The sequence below is a fragment of the Cajanus cajan genome, chromosome 2 (assembly GCF_000230855.2).
Source record: "Cajanus cajan strain Asha chromosome 2, NIPB_CcT2T_4, whole genome shotgun sequence".
Lineage (NCBI taxonomy): Eukaryota > Viridiplantae > Streptophyta > Magnoliopsida > Fabales > Fabaceae > Cajanus > Cajanus cajan.
Window position 1 is genome coordinate 54215254 of NC_138518.1, and position 15672 is coordinate 54230925.

The 15672-nt window shown below is 33.0% G+C and overlaps 1 protein-coding gene across 1 annotated transcript; it reads right to left on the reverse strand.

Moving 5' to 3' along the window:
* Positions 1-312: 312 nt before the first annotated feature.
* LOC145955044 (uncharacterized) lies at positions 313-732 on the reverse strand. The gene has a single exon (XM_083069741.1). The coding sequence runs from the start codon at positions 730-732 to the stop codon at positions 313-315; it is 420 nt and encodes a 139-aa protein (XP_082925867.1).
* Positions 733-15672: the final 14940 nt, after the last annotated feature.

The window sequence follows — 15672 nt, forward strand, 5'->3', positions numbered from 1 at the left end:
TTTCTTCGAAAGGCTATATATAGTCATTACAAAAACATGCAAATCAAAATTGGTTACAATTAGAGGGTCCTCCTGATTTGTAAGCAAAGGAATCTACGAAACAAAAATAACAATGAAATATGGTGACTAGGCACTTCTAGAAACATGCTTACATAGTGATCTCTATGGGATGTAATCCTTCAGATGGGCTGGTGTAGTAGTAATCCTTTTGGGCCTTGCATTAGCCAAATGGGTTGTGGTCTGATTGCTAACAATGTCCGCCTCTGGAAAAAACACCTTGTCCTCAAGGTGTTAATCGAATCTGAGCGGTTCCTATGCTTCCCAACTCGTATCCTCTAGTGATAGTCCGAACCATTGAACAAGGACCATTGTGGTTGGGGGATCTGTTGAGTTTTCCATGCGAGTAGCCAAAATTTCCAAGGGGCGAATTATTGGCTGGTGGTTGAAAGCCTCCAAAGGAATTGGAGTGGTGTCTGGGGCAGGGCCACGATGACGTTTCAACAATGAAAAGTGGAAGATAGTGTGAATTTTGGACTCATCTGGTAAATCTAATTGATAAGCAACCGTACCAATTCGGGCAAGTATTTTGTAGGGTCCATAAAACCTCTTGGAAAGTTTGTGATAAGTGGAACCAGAAAGGGACTGTTGCCGATATGGCCTGAGACGGACATAAAACAAATCACCCACATCATAAGACATATCACGGCATTTGGTATCAACATAATGCTTCATAGTGGCCTGAGCTTTAAGGATTTTTCACTGCAATTGTGGTAATAGTGTTTGGCATTATGCCAACAAGGTATCTACAGCTTCCATGGAGTATGAACCCAATAAGTATGAGGGAGAGACGGAGCTGGCTTGCCGTAAATGATATGGAAGGGTGAATACCCGGTGGAAGAGTGAGTAGAAATGTTATAAGACCATTCAGCCAAAGCCAGGTACTTGGACCACTACAAGGGATTGGAGTGGACAAAAGAACGGAGGTATTGCTCCAAAACTCGGTTAAAGACCTCCATTTTTCCATCCCTTTTTGGGTGACATGACGTACTCATGCGAAGTTTAGTACCACACAAGCGAAACAATTCGCGCCAAAACCTACTAATGAAGATAGGGTCACGGTCGGATACGAGACTGCGTGGTATGCCATGATATTTGCAGATAATATCAAGAAATAACTAAGCCACCTTAGAAGCAGAATAATGTGTTGGCAATGGTCCCAAATGAACTCCCTTTGAGAATCGGTCTACAACGACCAAAATAACCGTGAAGCCCTGAGAAGAAGGTAAACCAGTGATAAAATCAAAGGACAAATCTTCCCAGACAGCCGTAGGTACAGGCAAGGGTTGCAAAAGACCAGCTAGTTTGTGTGTTTCAAACTTCACTTGTTGGCAGATAGAACATTGTTGGATGAAAAGTTTAACATCTTTTTGGAGTCCATCCCAATAAAAATTCGCCAACAGTCGAGCAACAGTTTTGGTTATGCCCATGTGGCCACCAATTGGAGTACTGTGGTATTCATCAATAAGCTTGAGGCGGAAGGTATTACTAGGAGCCATCCATAAACGATTTTTGAATAAAATCAAACCATTATGCAACTTATAGTCAGGAAGAGCAGTCGGGTCAATTTGAATACGTAAAAGTAATGTATTGTAAGCAGAACTAACGACCATAAATTGTCTTAACTAATCCATAAAAATGAAATTAGGCATGGAAATGGCATAACACATACCAGAGGAAACATCGGGGAGTCTAGAGAGGCCATCCGCAACAACATTGTGAGGACCTGGCTTGTAATGGACCGTGTACTCGTACCCTAGTAGCTTAAAGAGGTAATGTTGTTATTCCAGATTCTGGATAACCTGGGACAGAATCTCTTTGAGGCTTTTAAGATCATTATTGATAACAAATGGGTACCCCAAAAGGTATTGACGCCATTTCTTAACTGTCAAAGTAATGGCATATAGTTCCTGAACATAAGTGGATGAATGCAGAAGTTTGGGGCTGAATGATTTACTAAAAAATGCCACTGGCTGATTGCGTTGCATTGGAATGACACCCATAGTTGTGCCAGATGTGTCCGTGTCAACAGTGAAAAGGACAGAGAAATCTGGCAAGGCAAGTACTGGGGTCCGGGTCATAGCTTGCTTGAGAGCGTCAAATGCATGTTGAGCTTCTAGAGTCCACGCAAAGGCATCCTTGCGGAGTAGAGCCGTAAGAAGGGAGGCAATGGTGGAATACCTTTTGATGAACTTTCAGTGAAAACCAGTAAGGTCGAGGAATCCACGGAGAGCCTTGACGTTGGCAGGAGGATGCCAATCCAACACTACTTGAATCTTGGAAGGGTCAAGTTGAACCCCAGCAGCGGGAATGATATGGCCCAAATATTCTAGTTGTCTTTGTGCGAATAAGTATTTAGAAAGTTTAAGATAAAACTGACCTTCCAACAAACATTGAAATACCTGTTCGAAATGAGAAACATGTTGTGTAAGAGATGAACTATAAACAAGGATGTCATTAAAGAATACAACAACAAAACGACGGAGAAAAAGGCCGAGGAGGGTATTCATGGTAGCGTGGAATGTTGAGGGAGCATTACAGAGACCAAACAACATCACGCGGTACTCATAAGATCCCTGGTGGGTATGAAAGGGAGTCTTAGCGATATCATCAGGGTGCATCAATATCTGGTGAAAGCCTTGTCGAAGATCGAGCTTGGAAAACTAGGTTGCACCACCAAGCTCGTCCAACAACTCATCAATGGTAGGCATCGAAAAGCAGTCACGGACAGTGACGACATTAAGAGCCCTGTAATCTACACAACAGCGTCAGGACTCGCCTTTCTTGCGAACCAGCAGTACCGGTGATGAAAACGAACTCCTACTTGGCTGGATCATGGATTTGTCAAGCAATTCTTTGACTTGTTTTTCTAGTTCGCATTTCTGGGAATGGGGGTAATGGTATGGCTTGATGTTGACTAGTGTGGAATTAGGGAGGAGGTAGATACAGTGGTCAGTTGGGCGAGAGGGAGGTAATGATGGTGGGGGTTGGAAGAGGGGGTCGAAGCAAAGAAGAAGTTTTGTGATGTCAGGTGGCAGGGGTGTGGTGTTGAGTGGGGTTTTGGTGGGGAATGGATCGGTTAGGGGTAGGATTTGTATGGTGAAAAGTTCATATGCACCATTAGTTTGGATGTACCTCTTAAGTTGTGGGCTAGACATTGGGTCGGGTCAGTTGTGGTGGATCCCCCGTAATAGGATTGGTTAGCCTTGGTGGGTAAATGAAATTATGAGTTAGGTGTAGTCCATAAGGACATGCCTAATAGACCTGAGGCAAGGCGCGCCCAAGATAATGTCGGCACCTCTCAAGGGGAGGATGTAGAAATTAACATGGAGGGTATGCTCTTGAATTTTAATTTTGACATCAGGGCAGAGGCGATCACATCGCAAGAGGTTGCCACTACCAACCATAACAGTCAGGGGGTTGTAAAGGATTGAAGGGAGATCTAGGAATTTGGCTACCCAATTCTGAACGAAATTATGGTCACTACCACCGTCAATGAGAATGGAAACAGGGTTGTTGCCGATTTGCCCTTGGAGGTGTATGGTGGATGAACCAACACCGCTAGTGAAGGCATGGAGACTGACCTGGGAAGGCATTTCATTGGAAACGGGCTCTGGAGGAGGTGGGGCCAGGATCAAGGTAGGGTCGGGTGTAAAATCTTCTGCGATGGGGTCATCGGTAGTTAAGAGAAAAAATTTACCCTTGTAACGGTGGGACGAGGTGAATAGCTCATCACAGTTATAACATAGGCCTTTTTCACGACGGGCAGCCATGTCGTCTAGTTGAGGCGGCGGAAGTTGACACGGGGTTGGGGGTACCGACAGGAGTGGGGGTGAGGCAGTGGCGGCTAGGGAAGCAGTATGTGAACTAGGTGTCAGAACTTGGGGTTTGGAGCGGAAGGAACACTGACGTCCCTCATTTTTGTCTTCTTGCAGCTTGGCAAGCTGGGTCGCGTGATCTAGAAAGGTAGGGTGGAGAGCCTAAACCTTGCGGCGGATTTCCTGTGTGAGGCTAGAAATGAAATAGTTCAGGGCAAATGGGGCAGGTAAGCCAACTATGCAATTGGCCAGGCATTCAAACTCTGTGAGATATTGTTGGACTGGCCCTTTCTGTTGACTTTGAATAGAGCACCAGAAGGTTCATCATAAAGTGACGGAGTGAAACGTGTTTCCAAGGCACGGAGGAACCTGAACCAAGTCTAGATCTGGCCATTCTGGTACATCCACTAGTACCAACTGAGAATTGGTCCGTCCATATAGAAAAAGGCTACCTGAAGGCATTCCGGTTCCGATGTATTGTGGTAATCAAAAAATTGGGAAATTTTGAAGATCCAACCAAGGGCGTCATTCCCATCAAACCAAGGAACTTCGAGTTTCATATGTGGGCGACGGAAACTATCGGGGGAGTTGGGGTTTGAAGGGGGAATGTGTGGTGGTGGGGAAGATGGCTGAACCATCAAAAGGGAGAGTTGTTCTAGGATAGAATCAACTTTGAGGGACAAATCATCCAAGCGTTCGGAATTGGTAGGGCAGTTGGCCATGAAGGACAAATCAACGAGAGCACCAAATTGTTAGGTGTTTATTCCTTAATTGATGGCTAAGGAACCCTTGAGAATTGATAGGAGAAAGGAAACATATAATTGATTTCAAGTCTGCCTTTTCATTCCTTCAAAAGGCTATATATAGCCATTACAAAAACATGCAAATCAGAATTGGTTACAATCAGAGGGTCCTCCTGATTTGTAGGCAAAGGAATCTACGAAACGAAAATAACAATGAATGTGACTAGGCACTTCTAGAAACATGCTGACATAGTGAGCTCTATGGGTTGTAATCCTTCAGATGGGCTGGTGCAGTAGTAATCCTTTTGGGCCTTGCATTAGCCAAATGGGTTGTGGTCAGATTGCTAACAGTTTTCATGTTTTTTATTTGTTGTTTACTATTTTTCTTTATATTTTATAAAGAAATGTAAAATAAAAAGTAAATATATTGGATAACTTAAAATATAAAAATACTTTCTTAATTTAATAAGTAAAAGAAATGGTAAAAAGATTTATAATTATTCTCTATGCATAGACATGAAAAATAGACTCATAGTTATTCTCACAAACAGGGATTGATATGACAAATGTCGGAATGGCAACAAGTGGGACGCATACAGGTTTTATTATCTTCGTCTTTGTTCTCATTCTTGTACCTTATACTTATTCTCATATTAAAGGGATATTGGATTTGTGTCCTCATTCCTATCCTTATTGTATATTAAATATATATAAGTAACTATCTTGTATCCGTCTAAAAAGTAATTAAATATTTTTTTAAAAAAGATTAAAAAAAAATTTAACATAGAGTAACAATTATAAAATTAAATTAATTAAGTTTCATTTAACATAAATTATTTAATAAAAGGAGAAATTTTACTTTTCTTAATTTATTTGATTAAAAATAAACTCAAATAATATTTACAAATAACCATCATAGTAATATTTAAATTTATACACCAACAAGGTATGATATGATTAGTATATCACTTTCTTCTCTAAATATGTGGTTAGGAGTTTGATCCTTATGAGTGGAAAAACTGTTGGGTTATTTTATGATACTTGTCTGAGAGGATATTTTATGAGGGTTATTTTTTATAATGTTATTACACAAACATACTCCATAATGATGAGATATTGTCCGCTTTGGGCCTTAGCTTTCACAGTTTTGCTTTTGGTCATTACCAAAAAGGCCTTTCTTCCATTGAAGTATGTTTGTATTATATAAGTTGTTATTTTTTGTCTTATTTTATCAATGTGTGACTTGTTTGTATCCCAACAAAATCTTATGTTGAAAAATATCAACATCTTAAATGAATCTCATTACTTCGAGATATTAATCCTTAACTTTTGACCAAAAATATTCATAATTTAAAAAACACTTAAATATAATTTTCATCCTTGTAATTTATCGCCTTTTAACTTTTATTCCTGCATTTTTTTATGTTATTATTTGATCCTTAACCTTTTATACCGTTTCAAAAATAGTTTTTATCGACAATTCTCGTTAAAAAAAATCTTATGTGACAAATAAAATACATATTATATTTGTTATATTCTATTTCACCATTGTTACATAAATAAATTGATTTTAAATATCTTTTAGATAAAGTTTTAAAATACACTTCATTCGTTGTCACTTCATCATACTCTTCCAGCACACCCTCTTAACTCCACGTCCTGACTATCATCAGTGATGGAGCTAAATCACCACCACCAACCTCCCTCCTCTGATGAGGTGTCCTACTCGTCGACGATAATTTTGATGTCCTTAGCCAAATGACACAGTTCTTCTTAACTCTAGAGGAGACGATATTGACAACAACAAACGAAGTAGTGAATGCTTTAGCAATGCATGAGCTCCTGGATGATCAGGGAGTAACTGAGCATGAAGTCAAACTCATCCATGATGAGGTGGTAACTGATAGTAATCTCTCAAAGGCAATAATTGTTGAGGACAAAATCGACATTGTCATCAAGATCACATAATGTGAGAAGTTGCTCCTCTATGGAGGAATTACTGTTGGAATTGGGAGCTTTAGGGTTTGTGATGTCAGATTTGAATCAGAGAGGGGAAAGGTGATTGTAAGGGTGAAAGTGCAGGTTTGTGTGCGGTAGAGTGAAATGAAATTTGAAATTTAGCTTAAAAAAATTAAAATCAATTTACTTACGCGACAATGGTAAAGTAAAATATAATGAATATAATATATATTTTATTTGTCACATAAAGTTTTTCTTTTCACGGAGTTCACAATAATAACTATTTTTGAAACATTATAAAAGATTATAAATGAAATAACAAAAAAGTTAATAGGGACAAAAAAAATAATAGAGATAAATTGCATAGATAAAAATTATATTTAAACTTTAAAAAAAAATCTTATCACCTCAATAAATTAGTTTTAACTTTTGATGAGAAATATTTGTAATTTTAAAAAAATAAAAATAACACACGGACGGACAAAGAGTAGATACCAACTAGATATGGAGAGATGTTAATAAATATGAAACAATGTGAGGTCCATGTGCCTCTGGTTAACAAGTTATCCACATTAGAGATAGACAATGAAAATGATGCAAAGGGATATTGGTGTATGTGTATTTATACATTTTTGCAAGTTCAAGGTGGCAGCATGTGGAATTTTATAGAGAACCCAAAAGGGAATATGCGTAGTTTCATTCATACCTATACTATATTTTATACTTTTAATTTATTCTTTTCTGCATTATCACAGTTATTTATGTCCTTGTGGGAAGCAAGGAGACATTAATCCACTATCAGATGCACACTGCATTTTTAATTGCCAATAATGGCAGTGTAAAAGTAACTGGAAAAGATGTTATTATTGGTAATGAATCAAAAGTTGCAAAATGTTTGTGTTTTGGAAATAAATTAATTAACAGTAGAAGCCAATTGAGAAAAGGTTGTACAGTCACGTCACATGCACATGATGCATGTGAAGTACACTACAAGTTCATAGGATGTTTGGAGTTTTCAGGACTTTGATGATATATATTGTAGTTTAGGTTTCAAGTTTTAAGTGTATAATGTGTGTTTTTTTGGCTATTGATTTGTTTCATTTTCATCCATGGTATGAAATTTCGTTTGAATAATTATAAATTATTGTGTGATTGCTGGATGTAGATTTTTTTTTTTCCCTCCTTGTTGGTTAAAAATATAAAAGATACTCGTAAGATGTTACATTCACATCTGCATTGGCAACAAATATGGAAACTAAAAATAAGAACTTAATAAAAGAAAAAATAAAAGCTACACATAATTTGGCCAAACGTGTGTGTATGTGTGTTAGTTACACAAAATTTGCACAAACATATGTGCGCAACCCCCAAGCATGTATCATGCATGAATGTGCTCGTGTGTGCCTGGTTGTATAAATAAATGATGGATTCATATATTTTACTAATAAATTTACTCAGATTTATTTTTCTTAATAATTTATATTTTATATTAAATTTTAATGATTCAACTATTAAATTAAAAAAAATTAATACATCTGTAAATATTTTAAAAAATTAAATATTATTAAATATTATATTTCATTAGTTCAAATCAATATATAAAATATTTTTATTATTATCCATCAATTTGAATTGATGATATGAAAGATGAAATAGTTTTAGAATTTTGCATACTTGATCTCTGTACTAATTTTTTTTTTAATTTAAGAATATTGAATTGTTAAAATTTGATATAAAACATGTTATTAAGTGAAGTAAGTCTATCATGATTTACTCTTGAAGTAAATGAATCTCACTTACTTTAAGAGTAAGTTTCCTTAAACCAATTTCATTCAATAAGTCATGCTTTATGTCAAATTTTAATAATTCAACCGTTAAATTAAAAATTCTTAATGTATAAATTAAGTCTACAAATTTGCAAAAGATTTTAAAACTATTTGATACTTCTGTTTCATTAATTCAAATTAACATATAATCATAAAAAATATTTTATACATTGATTCGAATTAATGAAATGGAATATCAAATAGTTTTCAAAACGTTTAAACCTTTGTAAATTTAATCTATACATTAAAAACTTTTAATTCAACGATTGAGTGAATCTACTTACTCTAAAAGTAAATCTACCTAGACTTACTCCATCCAATAACTCATGTTCTACATCAAATTTTAATGATCTAACCGTTGAATTAACAGTTCTTAATGCATAGATCAAGTCCGCAAATTTTTTAAAAGTTTGAAAACTATTTGGTACTCTATTTCATTAATTCAAATCAACATATAAAATACTTTTATGACTATCTGTTAATTTGAATTACTAAAATAAACTATCAAATAATTTTCAATTTTTTAAAAACTTTTGCAGATGTGATCTATACATTAAGTTTTTAATTTAATGGTTAGCTAGTTGAAATTTGATGTATAAAATGAATTATTAAGTGAAGTAAGTCTAACAAAACTTACTATTGGAGTAAGTGGATCCCTCTTCACACACACACACACACACATATATATATAGAGAGAGAGAGAGAAGAAGAAGAAGAAGGATCAAATAACTCCAAGAGTAACTCTTGGTAAAGTTACTCCTCTTTAACTCATGATGTGTGTTGAATTTCAACGATCTAACGGTTAAATTAAAATATATTAATGCATAGATCAATTGTACGCAATTTTAATTTTTTTTTAAAACCATTTGATATTTCATTTCATTAATTCAAATTGATAGATAATCATAAAAATATTTTACTTGTTGATTTGAATCTATATAATGAATATCACATAGTTTTCAATTTTTTTGCAATTTTGTGGACTTGATATATATATTAAGAACTTTTAATTTAATGGTTGGATAGTTTAAATTTAACACACATTATAAGTTATCGAGTGGAGTAACTTTACCCAGAGTTACTCTTAAAATCATTTGATCCTTCCTCACACACACGCACACACATATATATGTGTGTGTGTGTGTGAGGAATGTCAAGTCAAAAAATAATCTTAGATCCATCTGGCTTTAAGTTTTGTTGTTAACAAACAAAAATGTTTTTATCAATAAAATATATTTTCAAAATGACTAAGATGAATCTTCTACTAAGACGCAACCCTTCATTAAGACGAATCTTTTTATAACACAAAAGTTGCATTAAAATGATTTTTTTCCTAATTAATATGAACTTTTAAACATAAAAAGGTATATGCATGAAATTTTTATCATTTATGATATTTTAATAAGAAATTCAATATGTCTGAATGTTTTCTTAACAGATTGAATTTAAAAACACTTCTTTGGTACCAACATTTTACAAAAAGGAAAAAAAGACACATTTTGTGTCAGAAAAGGACAAGTAGTTCCCTGCAAACATGGAAAACTACAACTAAAATTTGTTTCATCACTTCATCAATCTAACACATGCATGTTTCTACCCACTCAGTATCCAAAAGGTGATAAGTAACTTCTTTGATCAGATAAGAAGTGACGATCTGGTTAAAGCATTTAATGTAATACCAACAGACACTTTTCTCTTCAAGAAGAAAATCATGAAGACAGATGAAGCAAGCCATGAGAGATAAGCTCAAGGATTTGTAACGATCATCTTCACTATTATAAAAAGAAAGTTTAAAAGGAGGTTTAAAGCTCGAGAAGAAAGATAGATAATACATATTGTAAAAAAGCTATATTTTTTCCTTCTATAAAATGTCTTTGTACTTAACTTATTATATCATATCTTGAAAGGAAGACAAAGCAACTCTATAAAGCCTTGTAACTTTCAATTATCAGGTTTGAGCTTGAAGAGACTTGTCTACAAAAGAACACTCAGACTTGAGTTTGGAGAGACTAGTTTGTAAAAAAAATTACTTGGTGTTGAAGCTTGGAGAGACTTTGTGTAAAAAAACACTTGGGTAGTTGCTTGAAGAGGTAAGTCAAAGAACACTTACAGTTAAAGTAGAAGTGGTTTGGTAAAGAATACTTGTATCTTGGATAAGATAGTAGAACTTGATTTGGTTGGATCAAGAAATGGACATATATAGTCTTGGTGGTTGAGATGAACCAATATAAAAATACCTTGTGTTCTTATTATTTATGTTTTCATCTACACTTCTTACTCCAATGTTATTGTCTCACTATTTCAAGAAAACTGTGAGTTTTTAAGAGATACTATTCAACCCCCTTCTAATGTTTTTCTTTTCTCCACAAGAAGAGATTCATTTATTCCAAGAGTAAATGTACTTAGACTTACTTCACTAAATAACTTATGTTCTACATCACATTTTAACGATCTAACTATTAAATTAAAAATCCTTAATGCATAGATCATGTATGCAATCTTTTAAAAAAAACCAAAAGTTATTTGATAATTCATTTGTTTAATTCAAATTGATGGATAATCATAAAAACATGGCTAAATACCTATTTTGGTCCCTTATAATCTTTTTTTGTTTCAATTCAGTCCCGCTTTTATTTTTGGTCTCAATTTGGTCCCAAACTAATTAATTGGTTTCAATTTGGTCCCTAATAAATTAATTGGTTTCAATGTGGGACTTCCGTCCAAATTTCTTTAACGGAGTTAACTGTTGGCCACGTGGATGCCACCTAGATGCATAGGTGGATGCCACGTGGATGTAAATTTTTTTGAAAACACCTGGAACCAGAACGGCCCGTTCTGAAACCAGAACGGGTTGTTCTGGATGCGCTTTTGGTGTGTTAAATTTGCATCGGAAACGGGCCGCTCGAAATGCAAAATTTACACATCAAGAGTACATCAGAATGGCCCGTTCCAAAACTGAGAATAGAATATTATTTATTAATTTTATTAAAAAAATGTAATAATTTTGAAAAATATTTTTTTATGGTAAAAATTTTAAAATTACTTATTTTTATAAAATACAATTGTCTTATAAATAGAGTAATAACTTTTTCTTTTTCTCTTTCTATCTGAAGAAATATTTAAATGTCACTTTATAATTTTTTGTAACTTATTTAAAATTAGAGGAATAAAATGATAAAAATTAATAAGATAAACATAATAAAATTATTAATTTATTTTCTTTTAGTGTCCTCTAAATTTTTACATTCATTTAAAACAAAAATATTATATATATATAACAACATAATTAATAATATATATTTTATATTAGATATAACAACATAATTAATAATATATATTTTATAAAATTATTAATATTTTATATATAAAAAAAAGAATGAAAAAAATTTAGTGGGGACAAGTGCCCCCACTATGATTAACTTAGATCTGTCCCTGCATATGGTTGTGCAGTGAAATAAAATCTGCTACCATTGTCTTTAGTGATATATTGCATTATCCTTAATAATATATTGTATAGCCTAACTATTTAGCAATTGAAGTTATTAATTTCCATTGACAATATTACCAAATTCAGTGTTTGAAATACTTTGTACCTTGGGTCTTTTTCCTTCCATGATTTACAACCGTAAACTATAATCATTGATCGTTTATGTTCAGCAGGTGGAACCAGAACGGCCCGTTCTGAAACCAGAACGGCCCGTTCTGGTTGCAATTTTAGTGTGTTATATTTGCACCTGGAACGGGTCATTCCGGATGCAAATTTAACACACCAAAAGTGCAACCAGAACAGCCCGTTCTGCTTTCAAAACGGGCCGTTCTGGATCCAGGTGTTTTCAAAAAAATTTGCTATCCACGTGGCATCCACGTGACATCCACGTGGCATCTACTTATACATCTATGTGGCATCCACGTGGGCAAATGTTAACTTCGTTAAAGAAATTTGGACAGAAGTCCCACATTGAAACCAATTAATTTACTAGGGACCAAATTGAAACCAATTAATTAGTTTGGGACCAAATTAAGACCAAAAATAAAAGCGGGACTGAATTAAAACAAAAAAAGATTATAAGGGACCAAAATAGGTATTTAGCCTAAAAATATTTTATACATTAATTTGAACTAATGAAACACAATATCAAATAATTTTTAAACTTTTTAAAAATTTATAAACTTGATCTATATATTAAAAACTTTTAATTCAATAGTTGGATCGTTGAAATTTTGATATAGAATATATAATTTTCATTTTAATTTAAAATTTTGTATGAAAATATTATTAAATGGAATCAACACTTTTGGAATTGACTATATTTTAAGGAAAAAAATACAAAAAAATAATCAATCAACCTAAAAAAAACATTGTATTTTAATATCAAAATAAGGGTTTGTTTGAATAAATTTTTTAGAAGCACTTTTAGAAAAGAAAAATAGGAAGAAAAATTGAAATAAGTTTCTCCATAAGTTAAAAATTAGCTTATGTATGAGTTAAAAAAATAATATTTTAAGGAAACTAATAAGAATTTTTTTTATAAGCTTATGAAAATGCTTACGAAGAATTTTAATCAAATAAAACTAAATATGATTTCTCATAAAATAGACGCATTTTTCTTTTTCATATATATATATATATATATATATATATATATATATATATATATATATATATATATATATATATATTTTGGTGGAGTCAAGTTACACAAATGTATACTAAGATTTAATATCTCTTCTACAAGTACATATTTTAAAAAATATATATATAAATCTAAAAAAGTTAATTACAACAATAATTCTATTTTTAAATGAATGTAATTAAGTTATGAAAGATTAATAATTAAATTAATATTAAAGATAAAATTATCTTTTCACATAATTAAATGATTATTAAGCGGATTTGGATGTTGGAGTTAGACATGTTGTAGCGAAATTGGTGGAGCCACAAAAACATTAAACAAATTTTCTTTCATGTTGAATTGGATGAAAAGCTCGTAGGCACAATCACATCAGGGTTGAGATGGGGTTGTGTTAGGGGCCCTAATTTGAGCCATAGTAATTAACTTGTATGTGTTGTGTTTCGGAGAATCAATTGTATGTTGTGGGTTTTATAATTCATAGTTAATTCATACATAATGAACTATAAATGAGGGTTTATATAGGTTGTTACATGGTTGCATTCACAATTGAGATGCTACTCTAATAGCATAGCCATGGTCAGTTGAGGATAGTTGTGCTAGTGTTAGAGTTGACCACAACTATGTTTAATAAGTATGGTCGTGTTGAGTGTAACACAGTCATGATAGGTTTAACTATGACTGTTATCTTTTAAAAAGAAGAATTAAGTTTGGTGGTTTTCATAAGATTTATAGATATTGATCTTAACTAACTAATGACTTTGGAATCACTAAAAAAGAATGTCTAAAACTCAAAATATGATCAAATTAGTGAACACAATCAAGTTATTAGACTAAGGAAACTATTTTGTGTTTTTTTGGTAATTTTAAGCACAATAGATTATTGAAACAGGGCTTTGGGGTCAACATAAAAATTTTGGATAATTTTATTAACTTTCGTATGAGATAAAGATTAACTTTATGTCATTAATTTAACTCTAAATATCATGTTTACACCTTACAGAGATCATAGACATATAAGAGAAAATTAAGAAAAGAATATAGATGAGATAGAGAATTGAGATAGTAACACTTTAGCATAATTAATTAATGTAAATATATTAGGTATGAAGAGAGTTTGATATAATTGAAGAACTTGTTAACACCTAAGTAATTGGGAACTTTAGACATTTGAGAAACATGTGCGTCTTATGAATTGTGGAAAACTAAGCTTGAGGTTTAGTCATATGATAAGACTAAGTCTAGGACTTATTAAAGGTATTGTGTAACACTGAGTCTAGTACTTAATCAACTGAGGAGTGTGAATAATTAAAGATTCACGACTAAGATTGATTAACTCATGATATATTGCGACATGCATCATATGGAGAAAAAACACACATTAGAAGGGGGATTGAATAGTGTATATCAAAAACTCACACGTTTGTACAGTGAAAAGAAAATAACATTATACAAAGCACTAGAGAAAAGTTAGATGAAGCATTAGAGATTTTTATTCTAGTTCGTCTCAACAACCGAGACTACGTCTAATTCTCAATCTAACCAGATTGAGTCCACTAACTTTCAATAAAGTTACAAGTATTGTTTTACCAAACCACTTATGGCTCAATCCTAAGTAGTCTTTGACTTGTCTTTTTAAGCAACTATCCAAGTATTCTTTAAACAACAAGTCTCTCCAAGCTTAACACCAAATATTCTTTCAACCAATCCTCTCCAGGCTCAAACACTAAGTATTCTTTCAACCAAGCCTTTTAAGGCTCAAACACCAAGTATTCTTTCAACCAAGCCTTTCCAGACTCCACACTAAGTATTCTTTCACATAAGCTTCTTCAGGTTCAACCCTTATAATATGGTAATAAATGATTACAAAATTGTTTCGTCTCTTCTAGACGTGATGTAATCAACAATAAAAGCACAAGTAATCTACAAAGAAATATGTACAATATTTACAATAGAATGTTTCTTTGTAATTTTTTAGCTCTGTGTATTTTTGTATGTATCTCTATATATATTTCTCAATGTGTATTGCTTCTATCACTTTTGTTCTATATGTGTTGCTCTATCTTTTTTGTTGCTTAAGGGCTTGATCCTTTTATAATAGCTTCGGAGAAGATGGTCGTTATAACAACTTTGAGTTGAACTTTCAATTTGCTTCACAAGTTGCTTCATCTGTCTTTTTTGTTGATCCTAAAGATTATCATTCATGCATTTAATGCGAGCATTAAATGCCTTTAAGAAAAGTGTGTATCACTTATCTGATTTAGTAGGCTACTTATCATCATTTCCTTCTAAATTGAGCATTGTAGAAGTTATGTCAGCATAGAGTGGTTGAAATTAGCGTAGAGTAGCCTTTTGCAAAGCTTTTTCTGTGATATTTGGGATTTTGTTTGTAGATATTTGACTTTGCTTAAGAAAATTTTTTTTTGTTTGTTATCATTAAAACTTGAGGGATCCAATATCGTCTTTTGACTTAACACATCATATGCATAAGTTCTATTTTTAATAGGTTAATAATGTGTAGTGTTATGCAAAGGAGGTTTGTAACACCCCAATTTTTTTAAAAAGGTATTTTTGTAATTAATGGCATTTTGTAATTTTAATAAAGGAATAAGGGTATTTTTGTAATTTTATTATTAAT